Here is a 22475-nt window from a genome sequence, read left to right on the forward strand (position 1 = left end):
CTAAGATGTTTTAAGAGGAAGAAACCTTGAGAGGAACCCGACTCAGAAGGGAACCCATCCTCATCTGGGTAACAACAGATAGTGTGAAAAAGTTCATTATGGATTTATATGAAGTCTGTATGGCCTTAGGAGCAGCCGTAGTCCCAGCAGTCTGGAATTAGAGAAGATTTGAGCTCCATCCAGAGGCAGAAAGGATCTGGATCTCTAGTATCTCCATAAATTCATGTGGGGCTCGGCGAAAGGAGAGAGGGAGAAAAAAGATTATTATGACTGCGAAGTAGTAGAACAGAATCTAGTCAGGGTAGGCTTGAGTAAACAAATACGTTTTAAGCCTAGACTTAAACACTGAGACTGTGTCTGAGTCCCGAACACTAATAGGAAGACTGTTCCATAACTGTGGGGCTCTATAAGAGAAAGCTCTTCCCCCTGCTGTAGCCTTCACTATTCGAGGTACCGTCAAATAGCCTGCATCTTTTGATCTAAGTAGGCGTGGCGGATTATATAAAACCAAAAGGTCGCTTAGATATTGTGGCGCGAGACCATTTAGTGCTTTATAGGTTAATAAAAGTATTTTATAGTTAATGCGAGATTTTACTGGGAGCCAATGCAGTATTGATAATATCGGTGTGATATGGTCGTACCTTCTAGTTCTAGTTAGGACTCTAGCAGCTGCATTCTGGACTAACTGGAGCTTATTTATATTCCTACTGGAACATCCAGACAGTAAGGCATTACAGTAATCTAATCTAGAGGTGACGAATGCATGAACTAGTATTTCCGCATCATGTAGTGACAATATGTTTCTTATTTTAGAAATATTTCTGAGATGAAAGAAGGCTATCCTAGTAATATTATCTACATGAGCATCAAATGATAGGCTGGAGTCAATAATCACTCCAAGGTCTTTAACTGCTGCACATGATGAAACAGAAAGACCATCCAGAGTAACCATGTGATCAGAAAGATTACTTCTAGCTACACGTGGGCCTAATAAAAGTATTTCTGTTTTATCAGAATTAAGTAGAAGGAAGTTAGTTAACATCCAATGTCTAATGTCCTTTACACAATCCTCAGCTTTACTAAGCTTCTGTCTGTCCTCTGGCTTCGCTGAAACATACAACTGTGTATCATCAGCATGTGTGTCTTTTATTTATTTATTTATCCATCTATCTATCTTAGGTTAGACTCGACGGGCTGTTTTAACTATTTTTGGGGACACTGAACAGACATGTTGTACCATCCTATACATTTTGTCAGGAGGGTTCAAATTTACAATCTGAGATGACCATAGCGGAACAATGATTTTTGTATCTCAGTCTTTTCGACTGTAGTCACAGTAATACTTGACGCATGAAGATCAGGCTCGGCATTTTGTAGCGTGTTCCAGAAGTGCTGTCTTAATCTTCTAAACCTGGCAGTTGATTGTTTTATTCCTTCATTTTCTCAATTCTTTTGATGGTCGTCAGTAAGACGTCATTATCGGTCGAGTATAATGGTGATGTGAAAGGATATAATTGTCTATATTTATTTCTTGGTAAGATTAAAGAGGGGAAGTGGTATTGTGGAAGTTAATCCACCTGGTTTGGGACAAAGGTGCAGTGCAGGTGTGCAATGTGAAGGAGCACCTACAATGGCTAGAAGTCCACACCCCTGTTAAAATGGCAGGTTTATGTGATTTGGGGGGTGGAGTAATGAAACCAAGCTAAATCATTGCAAATGTTTTTCTACCCTCAAAGTGAAATTACAAAGTATACAAACTTGAGTGAAAAACAAACGTTTTAGGGAAAAAATAGGAAAAATAAAGTTACAGTAATCTAGCTGCATAAGTGTATATCCCTAAACTAATACTTGAATAATAATGAAGCACCTTTTTGATTTTTTTTTTACACCATTTGGGTGAGAGACCATCAGCGTGGCACGTCTTGACTTGATGATATTTTCTCACTCGTTCTTCCAAAAACGTTCCAGATCTGCCAGATCCTAAAGGGAATCTCCTGTGCACAGCCCGCTTCAGGTCACCCCACAGATTTTTAGTTAGTCAGGTCTGGGTTCTGGCTAGGCCATTCAAAAACATTGATCTACTATTGGTTAAGCCATTCCTTTGTTGATTTGGATGTATGCTTTGGTTTACGGTTATGCTGAAATTCCTTCTCGTCTTCAGTTTACTAGCAGACACCTGAAGGTTTTGCTCTAAAATCGACTGCCATTTGTAGATGTTCAATTCAGTTTTGTCTGTACAGCGCTTTTAACAATGGATATTTTCTCAAAGCAGCTTTACAGAAACGTATATACACAGGATAGAGATTTTAAGTGTGTGAATTTATCCCTTATGAGCAAGCCGGTGGTGACGGTGGTGAGGAAAAACTCCCTAAGATGATATGAGGAAGAAACCTTGAGAGGAACCAGACTCCACTGGAAACCCATCCTCATCTGGGTAACACCGGATGGTGTGAAAGTAAAAGGAAGTTCATTATGGTTTTTATATGAAGTCTGTTCAAGATTCCCTCCACCTTGTTAAGAGCCCAGTTCTGGCTGAAGAAAATAAACCCTAAAGCATGTTTCGTTCATTTTGTGATGTTTTTTTTTTGTTGTTGTTGTTTTTTTTGGAGCACCAAGCATACCTTTTAGGAATTGGTCTCATCAGACAAGAACACATTTTGCTGCATGGTTTGGGGTGATTTAGTTGAGCTTGGATGTTTTTTGTGAGAAAGGGCTCCTGTCTAACCCTCCCTACCCCAGAGCCCAGACATGTGAAGAATACAAGAGATTATTTTCACATGCAGAGTTATCAGTACTTGTTAGATATTCCTGCAGCTCCTTTAATGTTGCTGTAGGTCTCCTCACAGCCTCCCTGGTACGTTTTTTTATTATTTATTTATTTATTTATCTTTGTCTTGTCCTTTTTGGATGTTCTTGGTAGCATCACTGTGGCGCTCCATTTTCTCCACTTGTTGATTATGGCCTTTATGGTGTTCCATGGTGCATCTAATGTTTTGGGGAAAATTTTTATTTTTTGTACCCCTCTCCTGATCGATTCCTTCCAATAAGTGAGAGACCCTGTACATGCTTTGGCTTCAGCAGTCGGATGAAACTTGGTTGATGTGAAGAAAATCCTACAGAAACAGCTGGTCTTTATTTGGAGTTACTTATTTATTGGGTTATTGTAACCCCTCCCTCCAGCTAATTTTCCCTAAAGTGGTTCAAATTTACATTGAGGGAGGAAAGATTTTGGATATTATTTATCTTGGTTTAATTTTTTTTTTTTTTTTAACATTACAAAAACCTGAAATTTTAACAGGGGTGTGTAGACTTTTTATATCCACTGTATACCTACAGTAAAGTAAGTAAAAACTAACAACAGTCTTCTCTTAATTGGTGTAATGTCTGCCATCGTGTGGCTGATTGATGAACTGTAGCTCGGCTCTGCATTTTAAATGTTCTCTATTATGCAGGTAACGTGCCGCAGGCATTAAACACTTTTTCTGCATATACTTCTTGCTTGAAAATAATGTTTTATGCAATATTTACTCTTTACTTCAATACGTAATATAATAAAAGGTATATAAAAAATGGCGCTATTCTGTCCTCTTGTGGCCGAACCGCGTCATTACAACACTTCTGGGAAAAGGGGGGGGGGGGGGGGGGAATCCAAACAACTAAAGGCACTAGTTCTATTTTATATTACTTATACAAGCTCTTATAACATCAAGTTAAGTATATTTACAGATTTTTTTTTAAGTAATGCTGTATGCATTTTGTGTATGAGCAGGCTAAAACTTAAGAAAAACTGGAAACAGCATTAAATTATTAAGGAAATTAAGAAAAGTCACTAAAGAGATGCTGTGGCAATATTAACAGAGTACATCATCTAAAAAGATTGTGACTCGTTTAAATCACATGAATTTATCACAGTAATAGGAAATTACCAAGTAGTGTTGTAACATACCCAGGAATTCTTACGAGTACATAAAGAAACCTAGATTTTTAGGTTAAATCAGTGGTGTAATTTTGTGTGTAATAATAGTTTAATAATAATATATTTTTGTTATTAATAATTATAAAATATATAAGTACTACCATGCCTCATCGTGTTAATCATACAATGGATTTAGAAATAATAATAATAATAATAATAATAATAAAAATACAGAAAAAAAATCTCAATACAGGAATCTTCTACAACATTGGTGTAGAATACACAACTTATTTTTTCACTGGAGGAAAAGTAATAGTCTGTTAATGTTTCCATCTTTTTATTGATACACTACATCAGAAGAGCCTATAATGCAAGTTTATTCCCTTTGGATAATTTCAAAAAAAAAAAAAAAAGCACTGCATTCTTAAAAATTACAAAAAGGTTTAAAATACAAAATGTACATGAAATGACAATACAAGGCTCTGTAAACAGCAGCAAAACCTGTATTTCCCTTTTATTTTACAAAACATTATAGTAGAATATTTCTTTTTTATATATGGTACTCCCCCCCACCCCCGTCCAAAAAGGAAAAAAATTCGGAATGACATCCATCTTCTTCAAAGTATCAAAAATAGAGTTTTAGAGTCTATGTTTGTCATCTGTCTGTAAAACAGGAACACATTGTTCGGTCTTTGGTTTGAAGAACGGGACAAAAGCAGACTCTTGTTGGGAGCACGGGTTTCCGTCCCAGTATTCCCGGTTTTCCATTTCGCCCTCCTTCTACAGACGAGTTTTAAAAGCTATTCCTAAATCAAACCCATACGGTCAAACATCTCCGTATCAAATACAAGTTTAAGGCGTTCCTATTGTAGATCTGATAGTTTAAATTAAATAGTCAAAAGTGGCATTGAAGTCACCTGTCACTACGGGTAAACACACACACACACACGCGCACACACACACACGTATATACAAGAGCTAGCTAACAAACATCTGCTATTTTTCTTTGATACCAAATATTGCGCTGATGTGTTGCTGTCTGTCTTTGCATAGCCTAAATGCATCCGTGTGCCTTCTCACTGCTGAAACTGGAAAAGGGTTTAAAAAAGTAATCTACAAGTGCTAAGATATTACAAACACACTTTAGTCCTCTACAAGGCAGGCACACACACACACACACAAATACAAACACAGAGAGCTCTGACATGGAGAAAAAAGCTACCTGGCATATACTGTTCTACATTTATGCTGCTCTATAGCATCTACGTCTAGAGGCATCAAGGTTTTCTTTGTTTTTTTTTGTTTTTTAAATAGTTTATTTAGTGAAAAGGCATCAGGCAGGTTTTAGTGCATAGCAAATTTTCTTTCCAAATTTTTATCCTTTTTTTTGTGTTTGTTTTTGATGTTTTCACTTTATAACAACAGTCATTAATACCGCGAGGTCTCAAAGACCCGAACATGGAAAACTAAGTAGCTGTACCAGTTTCCTTAAAATAGAAAAATATACACAATTGTTATTACTGTCAATTATTAATATTATTATTTTTAAGGCAGGGATCCAATACAAATTCTAAATAAATACAGATTTATTTTTTATCAAACCCTCAGCTACACAGCTAGGCTAAAAATACATTTCTTACAGAAGGATAGCACCCAATGTTCACTATGAATCGATTACTTGAGACGAGCATCCAAGCACATGTGTAAGTCCTTGCCCTGTAACGTCCCACTTCCTTCAATGAGTAACCTCAAACACTGATTTCATTTCATTCCCAAGTGGGGAAACAAGGTACCATGATTATCTACAATGCTTTGTTCAGGATCTAGTGCTTTTTTTTTGGGTACTACTATGAAACTAGATGTAAATTGGGGAAAAATATTTCTTTTTAACGGTACAACTTTATATATTGCGGCATTAAGCTGTTGATTGATTGATTGATTGATTGATTGTCTAAATGCAATATGGCTGCTTTCACACTGTTTTTTTTCCCTCAGCACATTTTTAGTCCTATGTGAAGTGGCCACAAGGCGGATGAAATGTGACTGCTTTAAAAATAAAAAAAATTCATCGTTTAAAGAAGCTTTTCTTTAAAAAACAAAACAGCAGTTTTTTTTTTCCCGGAGAAGCATTCACACGGAGTGCTGGTAGAAAAAAATATTGAAATGTAAGGAGATATTTGAACACGACAACAAAGATTAGTTTGATTTCTCTTTGTGCTAACAAGGATAGCTGATTAGCAAAAAGCCATAACAATGTCTTACACTACGTTTGTGCTAGCAAGTGCCAAGTCGCTTGTGGTTTGTCTGGTAGCGACTGATACTGATGTCGTTGACTTTGTTTTTTGTTTACTTCCAATTAGAAACTGTAGTAGCGATGTGTAGCTACTCAAGCGAACTACCTAGCTACACACAAATGCACTAATCGGTGTGAAAGCAAAGCAAGCAAATCCAACAACCCTCTCTGCTACTTCCTGTATTTTCCTTCATAAAAATTCATGAGTTTGTATAAGACAGGACCACGATTTTGTGCATCAAACCATAAATGGGAATGAATTCCACGTAGGAGGTAAAGCTGAAGGACATCGGACTAGAAAGTTGCTCTGAGGAATCGTTCAAGCCAATTGTTTGGATTTGTTGCTTTAACACGTTCTAGCTAATCTGCACAGAATTGAAAAAAATTGCGACGCTATTGTCGTAGCTAAATAGACAATGATCGATTGCCTGTTACTTGCTAGCATAAACATAGGGTTAGAGTTAGTTTTGCTTTTTCATCACAGCACAGAATGCGCTCTTTCTGTAGGAAAACAAAAACAAAACAACCCCCGTACAGTCTGAAAGCAGCGTTTCCAACCACGACAATATGGCCACCCTATCGAACGTATGGGGGTGGTTTATGCTATATCCGAGCATGATTGTCGTTGGAAAGGCACACGGGAGTATCAGATAACGCACTTACAATACGATTCTCTCGACGTCTCAAACGCGCCGATTTTAATTTAACGTTCTACGGTGGTACAGATTTCCTATATAGATTGAGTTTTGGGTGTGTCGCGTTCGAAAATATTACACACTTTGCTGCACACTAGAACTTGAAATGCAAAACACGCGAACTTGAACTGTGTCCTCGGCACAGAATTCAGCTTCATGAAGAAGAAAATCTAGAAAAGGAGAAAGAAAAAAAAAAACAAAAAGAAGAAGAATATAACGTTTCTATTAAAAGCTATGTTTTCAGTCAATCCAAGCTGCTAGGCTTATAAGGCATTTGTTCAACCTGAAGAGGAAAAAGGGTGATCGATTGTTCATGAAAAAACAAAACAAAGACACTAGAAAAGTGTGGAATGTTGCATATTATTAGCACATCAGCAGCTTGTCCACCAGGGGGCGCTGCTGAGACCGCGCTCATTTCACGAGGCAGCATCAGCCATGATCAAAATACCTCTCGAATTCCATTTTCCATCCAATTTGACCCAAAATCCAGAGCAAAGCATCTACATACATTATGCTACATTTGGTCTGTGTGGTGGTGTTTTTTTTGTGTGTGTTTTTTTTGTATTGCATATTCATACTGGGCTGCATAGATTGCTCTTAACATCAGATGGCTGATCCCTCCCTCCAAAAAAGGCGCCTGAGAACTACTGCGAGAGAAGAAGCTGAGAGAGAAAGAGATGAACTGTTCAAACTAGGTACTGTGATTATTATTTGTAGCCGAAATTATCCAGCGTGTTTTTGTTTGATCGCTTTGATCGTCTTCTTCTTTATAACTGTATCTAAATGGTGTGATGCTCGGTTAGTTGAAAGAACGTCAGCATCAGTAGATCATCTCTGGCTGGGTCTGGTCTGGTTTGAAAGGATGCGTGTGGATGGAAGCGCTGTGTCTGTCTGCGTCTCTCGAGTCCACAGCTCGCCGGGACTCGCAGACATGCTCCTGTGTGGACGAAAGAAGTGGGCACCGGGCTACGAGTGACCGAGTGTGCTTGAGGATCCATGCGCCCCCGGAGCCTGAGACATGTCTCTGCCGATGATCTCGTTCACTACAGCAGAAGGGGAAAGAACAAAACAAAACACAGAGCAAAGTATGATTAGAGAGTACACATAGACTGCTTGCTTATTAGGACTGCATGATATGAATAAAAAGATGAGATTAGACTAAAATTTAGATTAAAAGACTCAATGTGACATCATAATTTTCCGCTATCAGAAAGCGCTTTCTGCCCTGTGAGCTCATGTATTCCGCGGACACCGGTGATTGGTCACGCTAGTGACACCTGAGACTTATTATGATATTTTGCACTTGTGCAGTGCTGTGCCGAATATAGTTACACGACTGGACAGCATAGCGATATGCAATAACAATATGCTAGTAGGTAGTATCACAATTCTTGCAGTGTATTGTGTGTTGTCAACTATAGGAATTATGATCATAAATGGAAATTAATCTGACACAGCAGCACAACATTCCTGCAGAGGTGTTTACTATAACTGTCAATGCACATGTTTAACACTTGGCTGATTTTATAAATGCTTGAATACAATACAAATTAACCCTGTCCAGGGTGTACCCCGCCTTGTGCCCGATGCTCCCTGGGATAGGCTCCAGGTTCCCCATGACCCTGAAAAGGATTAAGCGGTAGAAGATGGATAGGATGGATGGACAATACAAATTAACATTATTTTATTAATCAAAGTTTGTGTAAGGATTTCATTTATTTATTATTATTTTACGGCACTTGGCAGACACCCTTATCCAGAGCGACTTACATTTGTCTCATTCATACTTCTGAGCAGTTGAGCGTTATGGGTCTTGCCCAAGGGCTTGAAGTCCTGACCTTCTGATCAGTAACCCAGAGCCTTTAACCACTGAGCCACAACTGCCCCAGTTCATGAAAAGATTTCAGCCCTAGTTAGGAACAGAAGACCAATCACTGGACCGATTATGAGGTAAGAAAGGGTAATGAGCAGAGGTCCACTGATCGATTGATCAGTTTTGCTGGTTATCAGTAAAAATCCACACCGACAGTTTTCCCCGGTTGCGTCCGTTGCAGGAGCACCTGAGAATCCTCCGCTGTCATTATACAGTACAAGAGCGGCCTCGAAATAAAAACTATCACGTACAAATTTTGTTGTGTTATTTGAAGTGATTTTGGATTCATTTTGGATGTCCCTGTTTTTCTTTTTATTTGGAGTGTTACTTTTTGGTTCAGATTGGATGTATATCTTTAATTTATCCATCCATCCATCCATCCATCTTCTATACCGCTTATCCTTCCTTCAGGGTCACGGGAAAACCTGGAGCCTATCCCAGGGAGAATCGGGCACCAGGGGTACACCAGGGGTACACCCTGGACAGGGTGCCAATCCATCGCAGATCTTTAATTTATTTGAATATTTATTAATAGTTCATATATATTAATATTTATATGTTTGTTTCATTATAAAAAGTACAGTACATTTTCATGGTACAGTCTGTACTGTTTGTTTTTGTAATAAAGTTCAGCAATATTTTACTTTGAGCGTTGGGTTTTCATTCAGTATCGATTTTAAAAACTAAATTTTTGAAAAAATAAAAATTCGGTTGAGTAATCGGTTATCGGCAGGTACTGCACAACTTAGTGGAGTTCATCCATACCGATAACTATCGGTCGACCTCTAGCAACGAATCATTGGGATCTGAAAGAGTCGACTCTTATTGATGAGCACTGAAACGCAGGGATTCCCATCACCAGTGGGCGCAGTGTAACGCCGTCACCAACAGAGATCAGTGTTGAGTCGTGCTGAACCTCTGTTACGCGCCAGTGGAGCGTGGTAGACCAATACCACACTCTTAAAAGAAGACGGAAAGAAAGAGAAGCAGAAAAGAAAAGCCTAAACAAACTAGAGACTTTGGTATGTGACGCACTCGGTGCAAATGGAAAGTCAGGCAGAACTATTCCATTCAGCGGTTTGTAGCAGCCTAGCCACAAGCTGTCCAGCTGTAACGTGCACATTTTTGTGTGAGAGTATCAAGGATGCCAAATTTAATCACATCACGTAGTCATACACGAGTATCAAGTATCCTACCATCTCGGCTTTGTGAACACTGTAAAAGACAGACAGATGTACATACATAAATATGAATATAAATGGTAAAACATATGTTCCATATCCCGAGCAGCACTGAAGTGAGTGGAGTAATTACCTTGGCAGACTGGATGACAGATATTAAATAAATAAATCAGCATGTAGCTCAACATGGGGTCAGTTTTTTGGCAGGACTCATATTAAGGCCTCATTGTTACAGTGAAACCGAAGCCGTTTTCCGCCAAATGTTCGATTGGCCGAGCCAACCTTCTCCACATGCTATTGGCCAACCCACGTCACCACACGTCCCCACTGTCTCAGACACAGCGGGTGGATCAGTGGGTGTCTTCTCAAGACTACAGACACACAGTCAATCAATGATGTAACCGCACAATAACCACTCCACCATTATTACCTACAGGAGGATAGACAAGAAAGGAGAATGAAACAAGGATCGATCGATCTGAAGAGCTCAATTCTCCACAGTAGGCAGAGAAAAACCAAGTATCACTAACTTTCTGTCTCTCACTCCAGTCCTGCTCCTCAAGGCCACAGATGCGAACACGGCTTTAAAAAGTTCTTAAAAAGAAGAATAATCACAAAATATGAAGAAGCTGAAGACAGCATTCAAAGGTCACATAAATGTTGTTACTTTGGGAAATCGTCACATAATTGTGATAATACAGTGGGGTTCTGAGCGCCCATAAAGTATCTGTTTATTTATTTATTTTTTATTCAAAGCTTTAGAATTTTGAAAAATTGAAAACAAAGAAAGGAAATGCTCAATATCTCCAAGATTCTGAACTATTTCTACTTCAATATTTAAGCAAATATGCGATTATGATCGTGCTATCTCCAAAAGGTCAGCTTTTCCTTCTGTCTTATCTTTCCCTCTGAAATGCTCCGATGGATTTTATCAAACATGTATCATCAGGTTCTACACAAGCCTGAGGTGACCATATCAGCTCGAGTGCCCACTGTCATTAAAGCAAAACATTGAGTTGTACTAAATAATGAGAAATTCAAAAAAATTCCTGTCAATATTTCTAAAATTCTTCTTTTTACTCGAGCTGATAATATCATTTGTAATGGAAAACCTTGTATTAAATTAGAAAAGAATACAAAATTGACTAGTGGTCTTAAACTTCTGGACCCCACTGTGTTTTTCCCTGGTTTTGGAAAATCTATCAAATACTTAAGAGTCTTTTAAAAAGCAGTAACACGGAAGGAGGCATGCTCACAGAGAAAAGCTGCAAGTTTAATCCGCGCACGTTAAACTCGCACAACTTATGTTAAATGCGCACAACTTATCTTTAACCTGTGATCTTAAAAACCTTCTAAATGTCAAAGGTGGCTTAATTTAGTGGTGTTCAGATCTACAGGATGTGTTGTTATTTAGACTTTCATCTTATTGTTGGTGGGTGTTGTTCCCCCCCCCCTTTTTTTTTGTAGAGGTTTGCGACTTCTTAAAAATGCCGGGCCGCTGCCTCAGATCATCCTGTTCGTGTAGGCGTGTGTCTCTTCCTCTGGTAAAAGAGCTTCTCACACGTACAGGCCTGCCCGTCAAGACTTGTGCTAAATGTGTGTCTGTCTCCTAAACACACACACACACACACACACACACACACACACACACTGCTGCATACACCTCTCTGTACCTAAGCAAAAGGAATGGCGTGCACACACAGGCAACTCAGCACTTTCGGGGATGTGGGAGTTGTGAGCAGGGTGTGGGAGATGTTACAAACCACACGCATGGATTTTAGGTCTAGATGAGTGGGTGCAATAACGCTGCAGTCCATGGGAGAGTACAGCATCCTTCTTAAATTCATAGACAGAGTATTGAACGCAAGAAGCAACTGCACACAACATTTCAACCTATATATACATATACCCTTAAACGACAACGAAAAGCACCCGAGGAATACAGTATATACCTCAACCGTGACGCATGGGCACACTGAATCACTTTTACTGCTGCAGTTACGCACATTTTTCTTCAGATATACAGTACAGCGTATAAACGTTTAACGTCTTAGGCACAAAGATGCCATCAAAATGAAAGAAATGAAATGAACGACTGCGTATGAAAAAATGACTACAAGGAACAGGAATAAAATGATCCAATTCAACGTTAAGCATGTCCACCTTTTGTCTTAAAAACCTTGACATAGTTGTAGAACTTTTTGTTTCAGCAGCTATTACCTGAAAAGTGCTGTATTACTTAATATAAATTACTTTCTGAAACATTTAATCGTTCGGTAAAAAGAAATGTTTGGCAGTTTGATGTTTCCCCCAATGACACAATCATTCAGAAAAAAAAAACAAAAACCATTCAATATAAATGATATATAATAATATTGATATATTTATATAAAATATTTATAATGCCTAAGACTTTTGCACAGTTGGATAAGTGATGATGATTTAATTTCTTTAAAATGACGTTACTGTTTAATATTTAGGGAATTAGTAAATGTTGAACATGTGAATGGTGTAATAATTTAGAAAATATTAAACTACTTATGTGCATCAAATGGTGTTAAAGTGCAAATTCTGGTTACAAAGTACGAGGGAAACATCAACAACAACAACAACAACAACAACAACAACAAAGCAGCTTAGCATAAAGCTTGAATATCAAAAATACTATTTATTTTGCTGATAGAAATTAACATGTGGATCGATTTCTGAAATTAATATATATATATATATATATATATATTTAAGTGAATTATAAATCCTATAAATTTACATTATAGAGATTATGTACAAGTCATTATGAGGATTAAAATGTAAAAACAAAAATGTAAATATATGTTATATAAAATAAAGTAAAAAAAGTTAATTAAAAAATATAAAATAAAAAAATAAAAAAATAAATAAAAGTAAATTTTTTTTTTTTTTTTTTTAAATAAAGGAGACATCTCTTATTTGCACACAAATCTGCCACCCCGGAGGACTGCCGAGCAAACCAAGAGGGTTTGATCATTAATTTGTATTTTTGTTTACTCTCATTGTTGATAAGATTCTTTAAGAATTTAAAAAGTGTATAAAAGTGTTATATAGATAATTGTTAACAGAATAGAGGGTAAAGCAATGGTTTCAAATTTCTCTGTTACATATAAATATACATTACTTCAATTCATAATTGATTAATGAACTTCTATTAAGAATGAACCTTTTAGTGGCTAAGTGTGTTAAAAATGATGAAGCTTTATTTTTTTTAGAGTGACTCGATGTGGAGAAGTAGCTGCTGAATCAGAGGACCAACTACAAAGTACTCAAGGTTCTACATTTGGAAATGGGTCAGTTGGATAGAGTCAGTATGAAAGTCTGATAAACCTACATATTGCTGTTTCTTTAATGAAAAGGAAATTACACTTTCTACCCAAACACAGGCTTTCCTCCTCTCAGTTTTTTCCATGTCTTTAAACAAACATGTCTCACTATCCTTGTGAGGACGTTCAACTGACATTATTAACACAGCAAATTAATGTTACACTACGCTCCTGGTCAAAAAAAAAAAAAAAAAAAAAAAAAAAAAAAAAAAAAAAAAAAAAAAAGGGCCAAAGCCTAAAATATTGAGCTTTTAATGGTCTTAACAACTAACCATTGGTCAGAAAATGAGCAAGAATGAAACAAATGCACTCCTGAGACTTCCTGTGCCACCATTTACTCGTTTATTTTTGCTGCATTGGACTGTTTGGGGGAAAAGCTAGAAACAGGGAAATTCACTTATATAGTCTTCTTGTACACAAAGGTAAAATCATGATGATGACTAAAATGTTTGATGTAAAATTCAAACTAACACGTGTCTGGGTGTACAAAATGAAAATCCTGTAAAAATGAATAAATAAAAATAAAAAGCTGTCTGTAAGTTTATGCCCAAGGCTTAAACATTTAAAGATATCAAAAAGGAAAAGCAATCCCTCACTAAGTTACTTTATCTCTTTGTTTAATTCTTGCTCATTTCCTGACTAACGATTTGTTTTGAAGACTATTAAAAGCTTAATATTTGACCATCTTGGGCATGGCCCATGTTTTATTTTTGCCTAGGCGTATACAGCTAAATCTAACCCTAACCTTAACCCCAGTAACTAAAAGCAAACCATTTGTCTGTTTCAGTTTTTTTTTAACAATTATTTTAATATAAGGACCAGGCAAAAGTCCCCACAAGTTTAAACCTTGCAGTTATTCATAACCTGGTGTGGACATTAACGTGTGGACGTTTGTGCCCCATGCACACAGACTAAAACGGTTCAGTAGCCTGTTTCCGATGCCACATGTATACATGTTGCGAGCCGTATTGTTTCGATGTGTCTCAGTTAAAGTGCACCGTTATAAATATTACGCCGAAGACACACAGCCTGCACATTTGTATGACTCAGTCAAATACGGGAAGTTGGTGTTCTGCTGCCACGCTGAAGGATGTCAGAATACATTTCAGCGTTCGCTTTCCCCACATGTAAGAAAGCATGATTCATCTAGATCTTCTCTCACACGTACCACCCAGCTTTAAGTCACTCTCAGAAAGAGGGGATCCTCTTTGGAGGACTGCAGGGGGACACCCCTATTTTGCAAATACATACAGTAACACTGAACACACTCTATATACATGTAACTGCCAGACTGAAACTTGTAAAGCGGGCGATAAATGACAGATCAACATCAGGGCCGCTCTGGATGTGAATCAGTGGATGTATGTGCGACGGCATTGGCTGCAAAGGGTGAGTGACGCTTCAACTGAGCAGTACTGACCACTAAGATGGCTTCTTCAGGGCTACAACCATGTGGCACACCCTGATGAGCGTGAGATGGGGGAATTTATGACTACTAAGGGTTAACGGTAATGCTTTGCTTAAATGCCAACAAAATTCAGCACTAATATCAACTCTGAGTTTTACTGGAGGTTCATTAGCAAACCTATGCACTGTGATACGTGTCATGTATTTTAGAAATATCATCAAGGATCATTATTTATGTTTGTTATACGACCAAGCCCTACTTTAAAATACTCTAAAAGCTAATTAAAGGTACAATTACCGTATGTACCATAAATCACAAGGAAATGCTCTGTGATACACCATGTGCTCGTAAAGTATGTAAAAAGTACTGTATAATAATTATGAGGTCATGAAAACACTTCGCAACAGATACGATACTACAGAAGATAAAATCAAAACAGAAAAAGCTCAGTGTTATGCATCATAGAGTGAAATAGAATGAGATATATGTTAATTCGGCGTGGAAGAATGTGCAGGTTGATGCGTGTTTAGTAGTGAGTTGGATCACTGATTCATCAGTGGATTTCCCATCTCATGGTTCAGGAAGTGATTCACTCCTCCTATGGGCGTTAAGAGGACCACTGGCCTCACCATGCACCCCACTACCATCACTGAGTCCCTGTCTCACTGCTCGAGTCTCACCAGTACCTCTCAAAGTAGCACGTACTTAAATATGATAATAAAGCAACCAAACAGAACTGACTCATTCGACGAGTCATAGTGTAAACTCATTTTGATTCAGTACCACGCTTGCTGGTGTTTTATTAAGCCAACTTGCTCACGAAGCACCTGACTTTTACATGACCTTGGTATTTAATCTGCATAAAATTTTTGCTTTATTACAAACCCGCGCATTTACAAATAGACTCGTCCAAAGCAAACAACGTCTACCTGGAGAAGACAAGCAAAACCAATCTGAATCAGTTTCCTGCCAAGAGCGCATCGTCAGCATCTCAGTGAAAACCTGTTGATAAATATACTAGCAAGAGACAATATCTGGAATATAGGTGAATTTTTAACATATTTTTTTTTAAAAAACAACCTATATTTACTGATCCTAAGCCTGAAGCTGTCTTGTTCTCATTACAGAAAATTTAGCTCGTTTGAGGCATTCATTTTTAGAAATAAGGACAACGATCTGAAAATAGAACAAGACAAATTGAAACTTAAAATAAAAGTCTAGAAACAGGCTTAATAATGTTAGATTTGTTTATTGAACTCTTATGATGGGAAAACTTAGATACATCATCTGATATTTTCACTAGATATTATTATTATTATTATTATTATTTCTTTGCAGAACATGAACATGCCTGTGCACAATGCCTCATTCTTAATCCACAAGACCACACCGTGGAAGCTGCTGCATGGAAAAATGTCCTTTTTCTCTGATATTTTAGTTGGTTCTTAATAAGCCGAGTTTATCCCCAGCCCCTGGATTTTTCCTCCACACACTCTTCATTTCCCGATTTGTATTGGTGATTCAACATGGTTGACCCGGGGCTACAAATGCTATGACGCATCACGTATGAATTCAGCGTACGCTGTTAAAGCCTGACTAATGGTAGCAAGTAACGAGAGACACGACCTACTGTAAATATTCCAAAATATCTGTTAGTTAAGTAGTAGCCTTACTTGATCTCTTATAAGATTCCATCCCATCTTTACTTCTGAGAGACTTGTTCTCTCTAAAATACTCTTTTTATACCCAGTCGTCTTACGGACCTGTTGCCAATTAACCAAATTAGTTGCAAAATATTCCTCCAGCTGTTTCTTTTTAATAACACTTACTTTTCCAGCTTTTTGTTCCCCCCGTCCCAAGTTTTTTGAGATGTGCTCAATTCGAATTACCTTCTTTTTTTCACCTTAAAATTGTACATTTCCTCAATTTAAACATTTGTTATGTTTTCTATGTTCTATTGCGAATAACATATGGATTTATGAGATCTGAAGATCATTGCGTTCTGTTTTTATTGACATTTATGTACATTTTACACAGCGTCCCAACTTTTTTTGGAATTGGGGTTGTATAAAAGAGAATTCCAAGCTTTCACATTAACGTTCAAAAGATATTCTTCCATGTTGGGAAACAAAACATGAAACCTGGACGTGATCTGTCTACAAAGTAATGGGGAACTTGTGAAATATACTGTATATTGAGAAATTGTAAATATATTGTTGCAGTAAAAAAAAGTTTTGTATAGTAATAAACCAACAACTTGATCCGGAAATGTGTTAAATATTTATATCGTTCATACATACACTATAAAATACTCTACATGACTGTAGTATATAATACTGAATAATATAAAAAGCTAGTAAATGAGTAGTCAGGGAATTTTTTGGTGGAAGTTAGCCGAAGCTTCCTGTTTGATACTGAAAATTGAAACACGCAGCCTTGCGCATGCACGAGGGAGACCGGATTTTCTCCTCTGAGCTGATATTTCAGGTAAGGTTGCATGAATGTTGGAAGAACTTCACTGACCTGACCTTTAAGATGACAAACGGTTTATTACATGATGGTGACAGGTTGCGTATGTTACTTACTTACTGTTGCGTAAGTAAATACAGATCAGAGCGCTAACCAGCCTTGCCTTGATTATGCAACCTGCTAATTAGAGCAACAAAGATAAAGTAGTAATAATGATTTATTAATACTACATAAGTGCTGGGATTCCCTCATGAAGACAGATTATAATGGATCTGATCAGTGAACCTGTCTTTCTTGTAAACCGGTTTTCGAGATTCTCCAGATGGCAGGCGTGCATTTAGATCTGCTGACACACACACACACACACACACACACACACACACACACGCAAAAAGTCCATAAGGCAAAACTTATGGAGACATTTGTGATGTGGCTCATGACAGAGCTGCAAGTGACTGTCCTTTAACAAAACACTCGCACGGGCACTTTTTGTGATTCATTCATTTGCTGGAGATAATGATGATGATCATGAGGAGGAGGAGGAGGAGGAGGAGGAGGAAGAGGAAGATGATAGCATCGTGATTTTATCCTTTTCTGCAACATAATGCAGTTTATTCAGCATCAAATCCATGACACATAGATTAATAATCTGATAACTCCACTCCAAATACACAGCTGAGAATCTCTATAGTGTGCAAAAGAACTGTTGTCTGTAGCTGTGTGTGTGTGTGTGTGTGTGTGTGTGTGTATGTTTAGGTAAACAGTAGTAATGTATGACCAAAAAAAAAAAAAAGAAAAAAGAAAAGCCCAGAAGGCACTGGCTATTATTAACCCAGACCAGCTCATGCTGAGGTGGCAGCTGCACTTTACACCAAGTAAAGAGCAAATAAAGCAGCGCACACCCACACTCTTTTTTGCCCGCACACACACACAGACACACACACAGACACACACACAGACACACACACAGACACACACACAGACACACACACAGACACACACACAGACACAGACACTTTCTCTCAAGAATTCGGAAAACGCAGGCCAGGAGCTGCGATTGAGAACACGTTCCAGTTGCCTACATAAAAATATGCCAGTTATCTACTCAGAATAATTTAACGCAAAGTGACAAGATGTATGTGTGAGAGTATATATAGATAAAGAAGAAGAGAAGAGAGGAGAAGAGAAAAAATGACCTAGCATACGCTGATCCTTCTGTTCACAGCGTCATCCAACTCCATGAGAGTAAATAAGGCAGCTTCACTCATGCCTTATGTCCATGTGATGCGTGCACACACACACACACACACAGTCTGCTTATGTAGTTAGTAAGTGTGCGCATGTGTGTGTACGGTTCCCTGCTTTCTGTCCATCTGTCCATCACTGTATATCTCCTCCCTCCTTACCTTCTGCTAAGAGACTCTGATATAGAGCCTGAACCATCTTACACACACACACACACACACACACACACACATGCTTGTCTTGCTATCCTTGAGAGCACTTTCCACTGATATACACACCTGGCAAAAATTAAGCTTTTAATGGTCTAAACAACTAATCACTGGTCTGAAAATGAGAAAAAATGAAACAAATGCAATCCCGAGACTTCCTGTGCCACTATTTGCTCGCTTATTTTTTCTGCAGTGGACTGTTTGGGGGGAAACAGGGAAATTCACTTATATAGTCTTCTCGTACGCAAAGGTAAAATCATGATAATGATTAAAATGTTTCATGTAAAATTCAAACTAACACGTGTCTGGGTGTACCAAATTAAAATTAAATAAAAAAGCTGTCCGCAAGTTTACTACACCTAAACCTAACCTTAACCTCAGAAACCAAAAGAAAAACTTTGGGGGGGGAATGCAAAAGTTTGACCCACAGGGTCAGAACCATCAGATATTTCAACCCTTATTGGGACATTTTGTCCTCACCAGTCAAAACATCTGAATACACCTGATTAAATCCTGTTTTAAACTAGACTGGAGTGTGAAGGAAAAGCAGTCAAGGTGTTAAGACTCTTATTAGACTCTTCTCAACTAACATCTAACCTTATAAAGCAGATTGAGAAAATCCCAAACGTTTACTAAGCTGATAAAGGAAAAGGGTGACTATTTTGAAAATCTAAACTAGATATAAAAAAAAAAACTATATTATATATAGAATATATATATTCTCTCCAGGATCTTAACTACTTTTCCAAAAGACAGAAAATACTAGAACTAAAGAGAACCATTGTTCCAAACTTTTGACTGGCAGCATACAGATGTGTGTATATGCCGACACCAACAGTCACTCAGGCATCCACAAAATTGGCAAAATCTGACACAAACACTCACAGACAGACAGACAGACAGACAGGCACACACACACACCCATACACATCCACACCCACCAACTTCTCTGTCATACTGTACATGAGCCAGTGCAGACTCCCATGGCAGTGTGAGCTGGCACACATTGATGCCATCATGCTACACGGAGCAGATTATCTCCACATGTTTCCTCAACACGGTGCTAGAGAACCAGTACAGTTAGCACTTACAACTGCGCTACACGTCAATCTCGGGAGAAAAACAAATAAAATATCAGTGGACCTAAAATACCCAACATACCAGGGCATATACAGAGCGGGACATTTCAAGATTTAGTAAACCTACATTTTTTTTTTAGCGTATTTATTTCTAATGTCATAGATATTGAAAAAAAAGCTACACAAAATTATACATAATCTTAAACCGTCTTACTTTTTATGGCAGAAGCTCCACAACGTGTCTAAATATATTTATATATACATTTACCAATACACTTAAACCATAGTGCTGTTGAATGCTTGATTCTGATTGGTCAGATGGTATTGATGAATTTTCTATAACTGCAGGTTTTACAGTAGTTCCAGCAGCAAGGTTTATATTAATACTCTCGTTCTTATACATGATTGTTTATAGTAAAAACAGTGGATGCTCCACATAAACTGAGTTAAAAACGTGTGTAATCAACGATGGTGAAATTCTCTGTAAGGACATGTTTAATTAACATTTATCGAAGGAGTCTCGAGTGTCAGAGGTTTGTAACACTGTAAACTGAAGTTTCCTGAGACAGGAAATTCTTCAGGATGGAGGGCTTTATAGTTTCTCAGTGACATGACAAGCTACAGTACATATTTTGCTTTTTTTTTTTTTTTAACTTTGAGTGAAAAGAAAAGAGCGTTTTATGAGAGAACAGCGTACACCTGTGTATACCTGCTACGACACAAATGACAACAGGAACTAACCTGCTTCGCTGTCATTCTATAACATTAAATAGATAAACATTATTAAATATCATTCTTAAAAAAAATATTCATTAAAAAAAAAAAAAAAAAGTGGTCTAAGAGGAATAAAACACATTGAGCCGTGCTGTTACCTCAGGGTGCTACCAGTTAAATTAAATTGGTTTACTCTAAAACTCTAAAATATAAATAGTATACACACTGTAGAGATAATGTTAACTAGCTGTTCGTTATCAGTTATGTACAAACGACTGTCCTGGATGACAATTTTGCAATTTAGAACTTCTCCCTTAATGTATGTATATAATATATGTATGTAATTTTTCCTATCAACAAATGAGTGAAATAATATCATATACATATATATATATATATATATATATATATATATATATATATATATATATATATAAACTGCTTTCTTTAAAAGGAATAGTCTTTAAACATGTACCATAAAAGCCCCAAACATTTCTTCTTTTACCCACCAAGCCCCTAGTGCACTGTTTCCCAGTTTGTTCCTTGGGCCCCTTATGGTCTACATTTGTGCCCTCTTCCTGCTCAAAAACACACCAAAACCAGGCATCTGGTGGTCTTAATGGCTTGGTTTAATTGCGTTATGAAAGAACAAAAGTGTGGCCCATCCAACGGTGCCAAAAAACCTGCTTGAGCAGCAGTGTTCTAGTAAAATGTCATGAATAAAATGGAAGTGGTAAAGATCATTTAAACAGGGGAAAACTCTGATTAAGAACACAACCAGTAGTCTATCTGAATAATACAAAAAGTCTTTGTGTTACCCTACCGAAAGTCACAAATGCGTCAGTTATAGCAACCGTAAAACAGTGATTCATGGCATGAGAGAGAGAGAGAGAGAGAGAGAGAAAGAGAGGGAGAGAGAGTCAGAGAAGCAATGCAAGAGAGACCCAGGTGGTTGGGGAAGTCGAGGAAGAGAAAAATAGAAAAGGAGACATACATGAGAGAGCGAGAGAAACAAACAGAGAGAGACTGATACGGTGAAATCGTCTCACTGATTGGAGCTGTGGTCTATTTCCAGAGCCGCTCTGACCTCCTTAAAGTCGAAACAGATCACAAGACAGCTTCAGAAAAAGCATTACATGGACAGAAATCTACACAACACTATTTATAGCTAGCGGTCTCTGTGTTTATGTGTGTGCCTGGGCCTGTGCCTAAAGATGGAGGGATGATGAATGTGCCTCCAGAAAGCAGCATAAAACTTCATCTGGCTTCACACGGTGGGGTTTGTGACCAACAGGCTGCAGGTTCACCATTTTATAATTCTCTTTTTACTGACAGTACAAGTGTAGGAGTTATTATTTGGTTGTTATAGTTACACGGCTAATTGACCGCTTGCAAAGTATATTAGTATAATATAGTGTAAATAAGGTCTAAGGCTAGCTGACAGTTTGTGAATAATTAGGTACAAATGATGTCAACAGACTAAAAAATAGGAGATTGAGATATAAAAAAGGTTTCTACATTTCAGCAGAATTGAACTGTTTTGCATTCTGCTTTTGTAAAATTAATCAATACTGATGGTACACACACTCACCATCCACTTTATCAGGAACACCTGTCCATTCATGCACCAGCCATGTAGATACAGGTCAAGAGCTTCAGGAAATGTTCACATCAAACATCAGAATGAAGGAAAATTCTGATCTCTGTGACGCCATGGCATGGTTGTCAGTGCCAGATGGGCTGGTTTGAGTATTTTCGAAACTGCTGATCTTCTGGGATTTTCACAGAAGAACAGTCTCTAGAATTCACACAGAATGGTGCGAAAAACAAAAAACCCAGAGTGTGTGACAGTTCTGTGGGTGGAAAGGCTTTGTTGATTCGAGAGGTCAGAGGAAAATGGCCAGATTTTCAAGCAGCCAGGAAGAATATATAATCACTCGTGGTGAACGGAAAAGCATCTCAGCATGCACAAAACATCGAACCTTGAGGTGGAAGAGCTACATCGGCAGAAGACCACATTAAGTTCTAGTCCTGTCA

The 22475-nt window shown here is 37.8% G+C and overlaps 1 protein-coding gene across 1 annotated transcript in view; it reads right to left on the reverse strand.

Annotated features, from left to right (window-relative positions):
* Window positions 1–4236: 4236 nt before the first annotated feature.
* nfatc3a (nuclear factor of activated T cells 3a) overlaps window positions 4237–22475 on the reverse strand; it is an 81051-nt gene continuing 62812 nt past the window's right edge. Inside the window, exon 10 of the mRNA XM_053616536.1 lies at window positions 4237–7947. Coding sequence (XP_053472511.1) covers window positions 7871–7947 — 77 coding nt within the window. The 3' untranslated portion in view covers window positions 4237–7870. The remainder of the gene's footprint in view (window positions 7948–22475) is intronic.

This window comes from Ictalurus furcatus, chromosome 27 (genome assembly GCF_023375685.1).
Source record: "Ictalurus furcatus strain D&B chromosome 27, Billie_1.0, whole genome shotgun sequence".
NCBI lineage: Eukaryota > Metazoa > Chordata > Actinopteri > Siluriformes > Ictaluridae > Ictalurus > Ictalurus furcatus.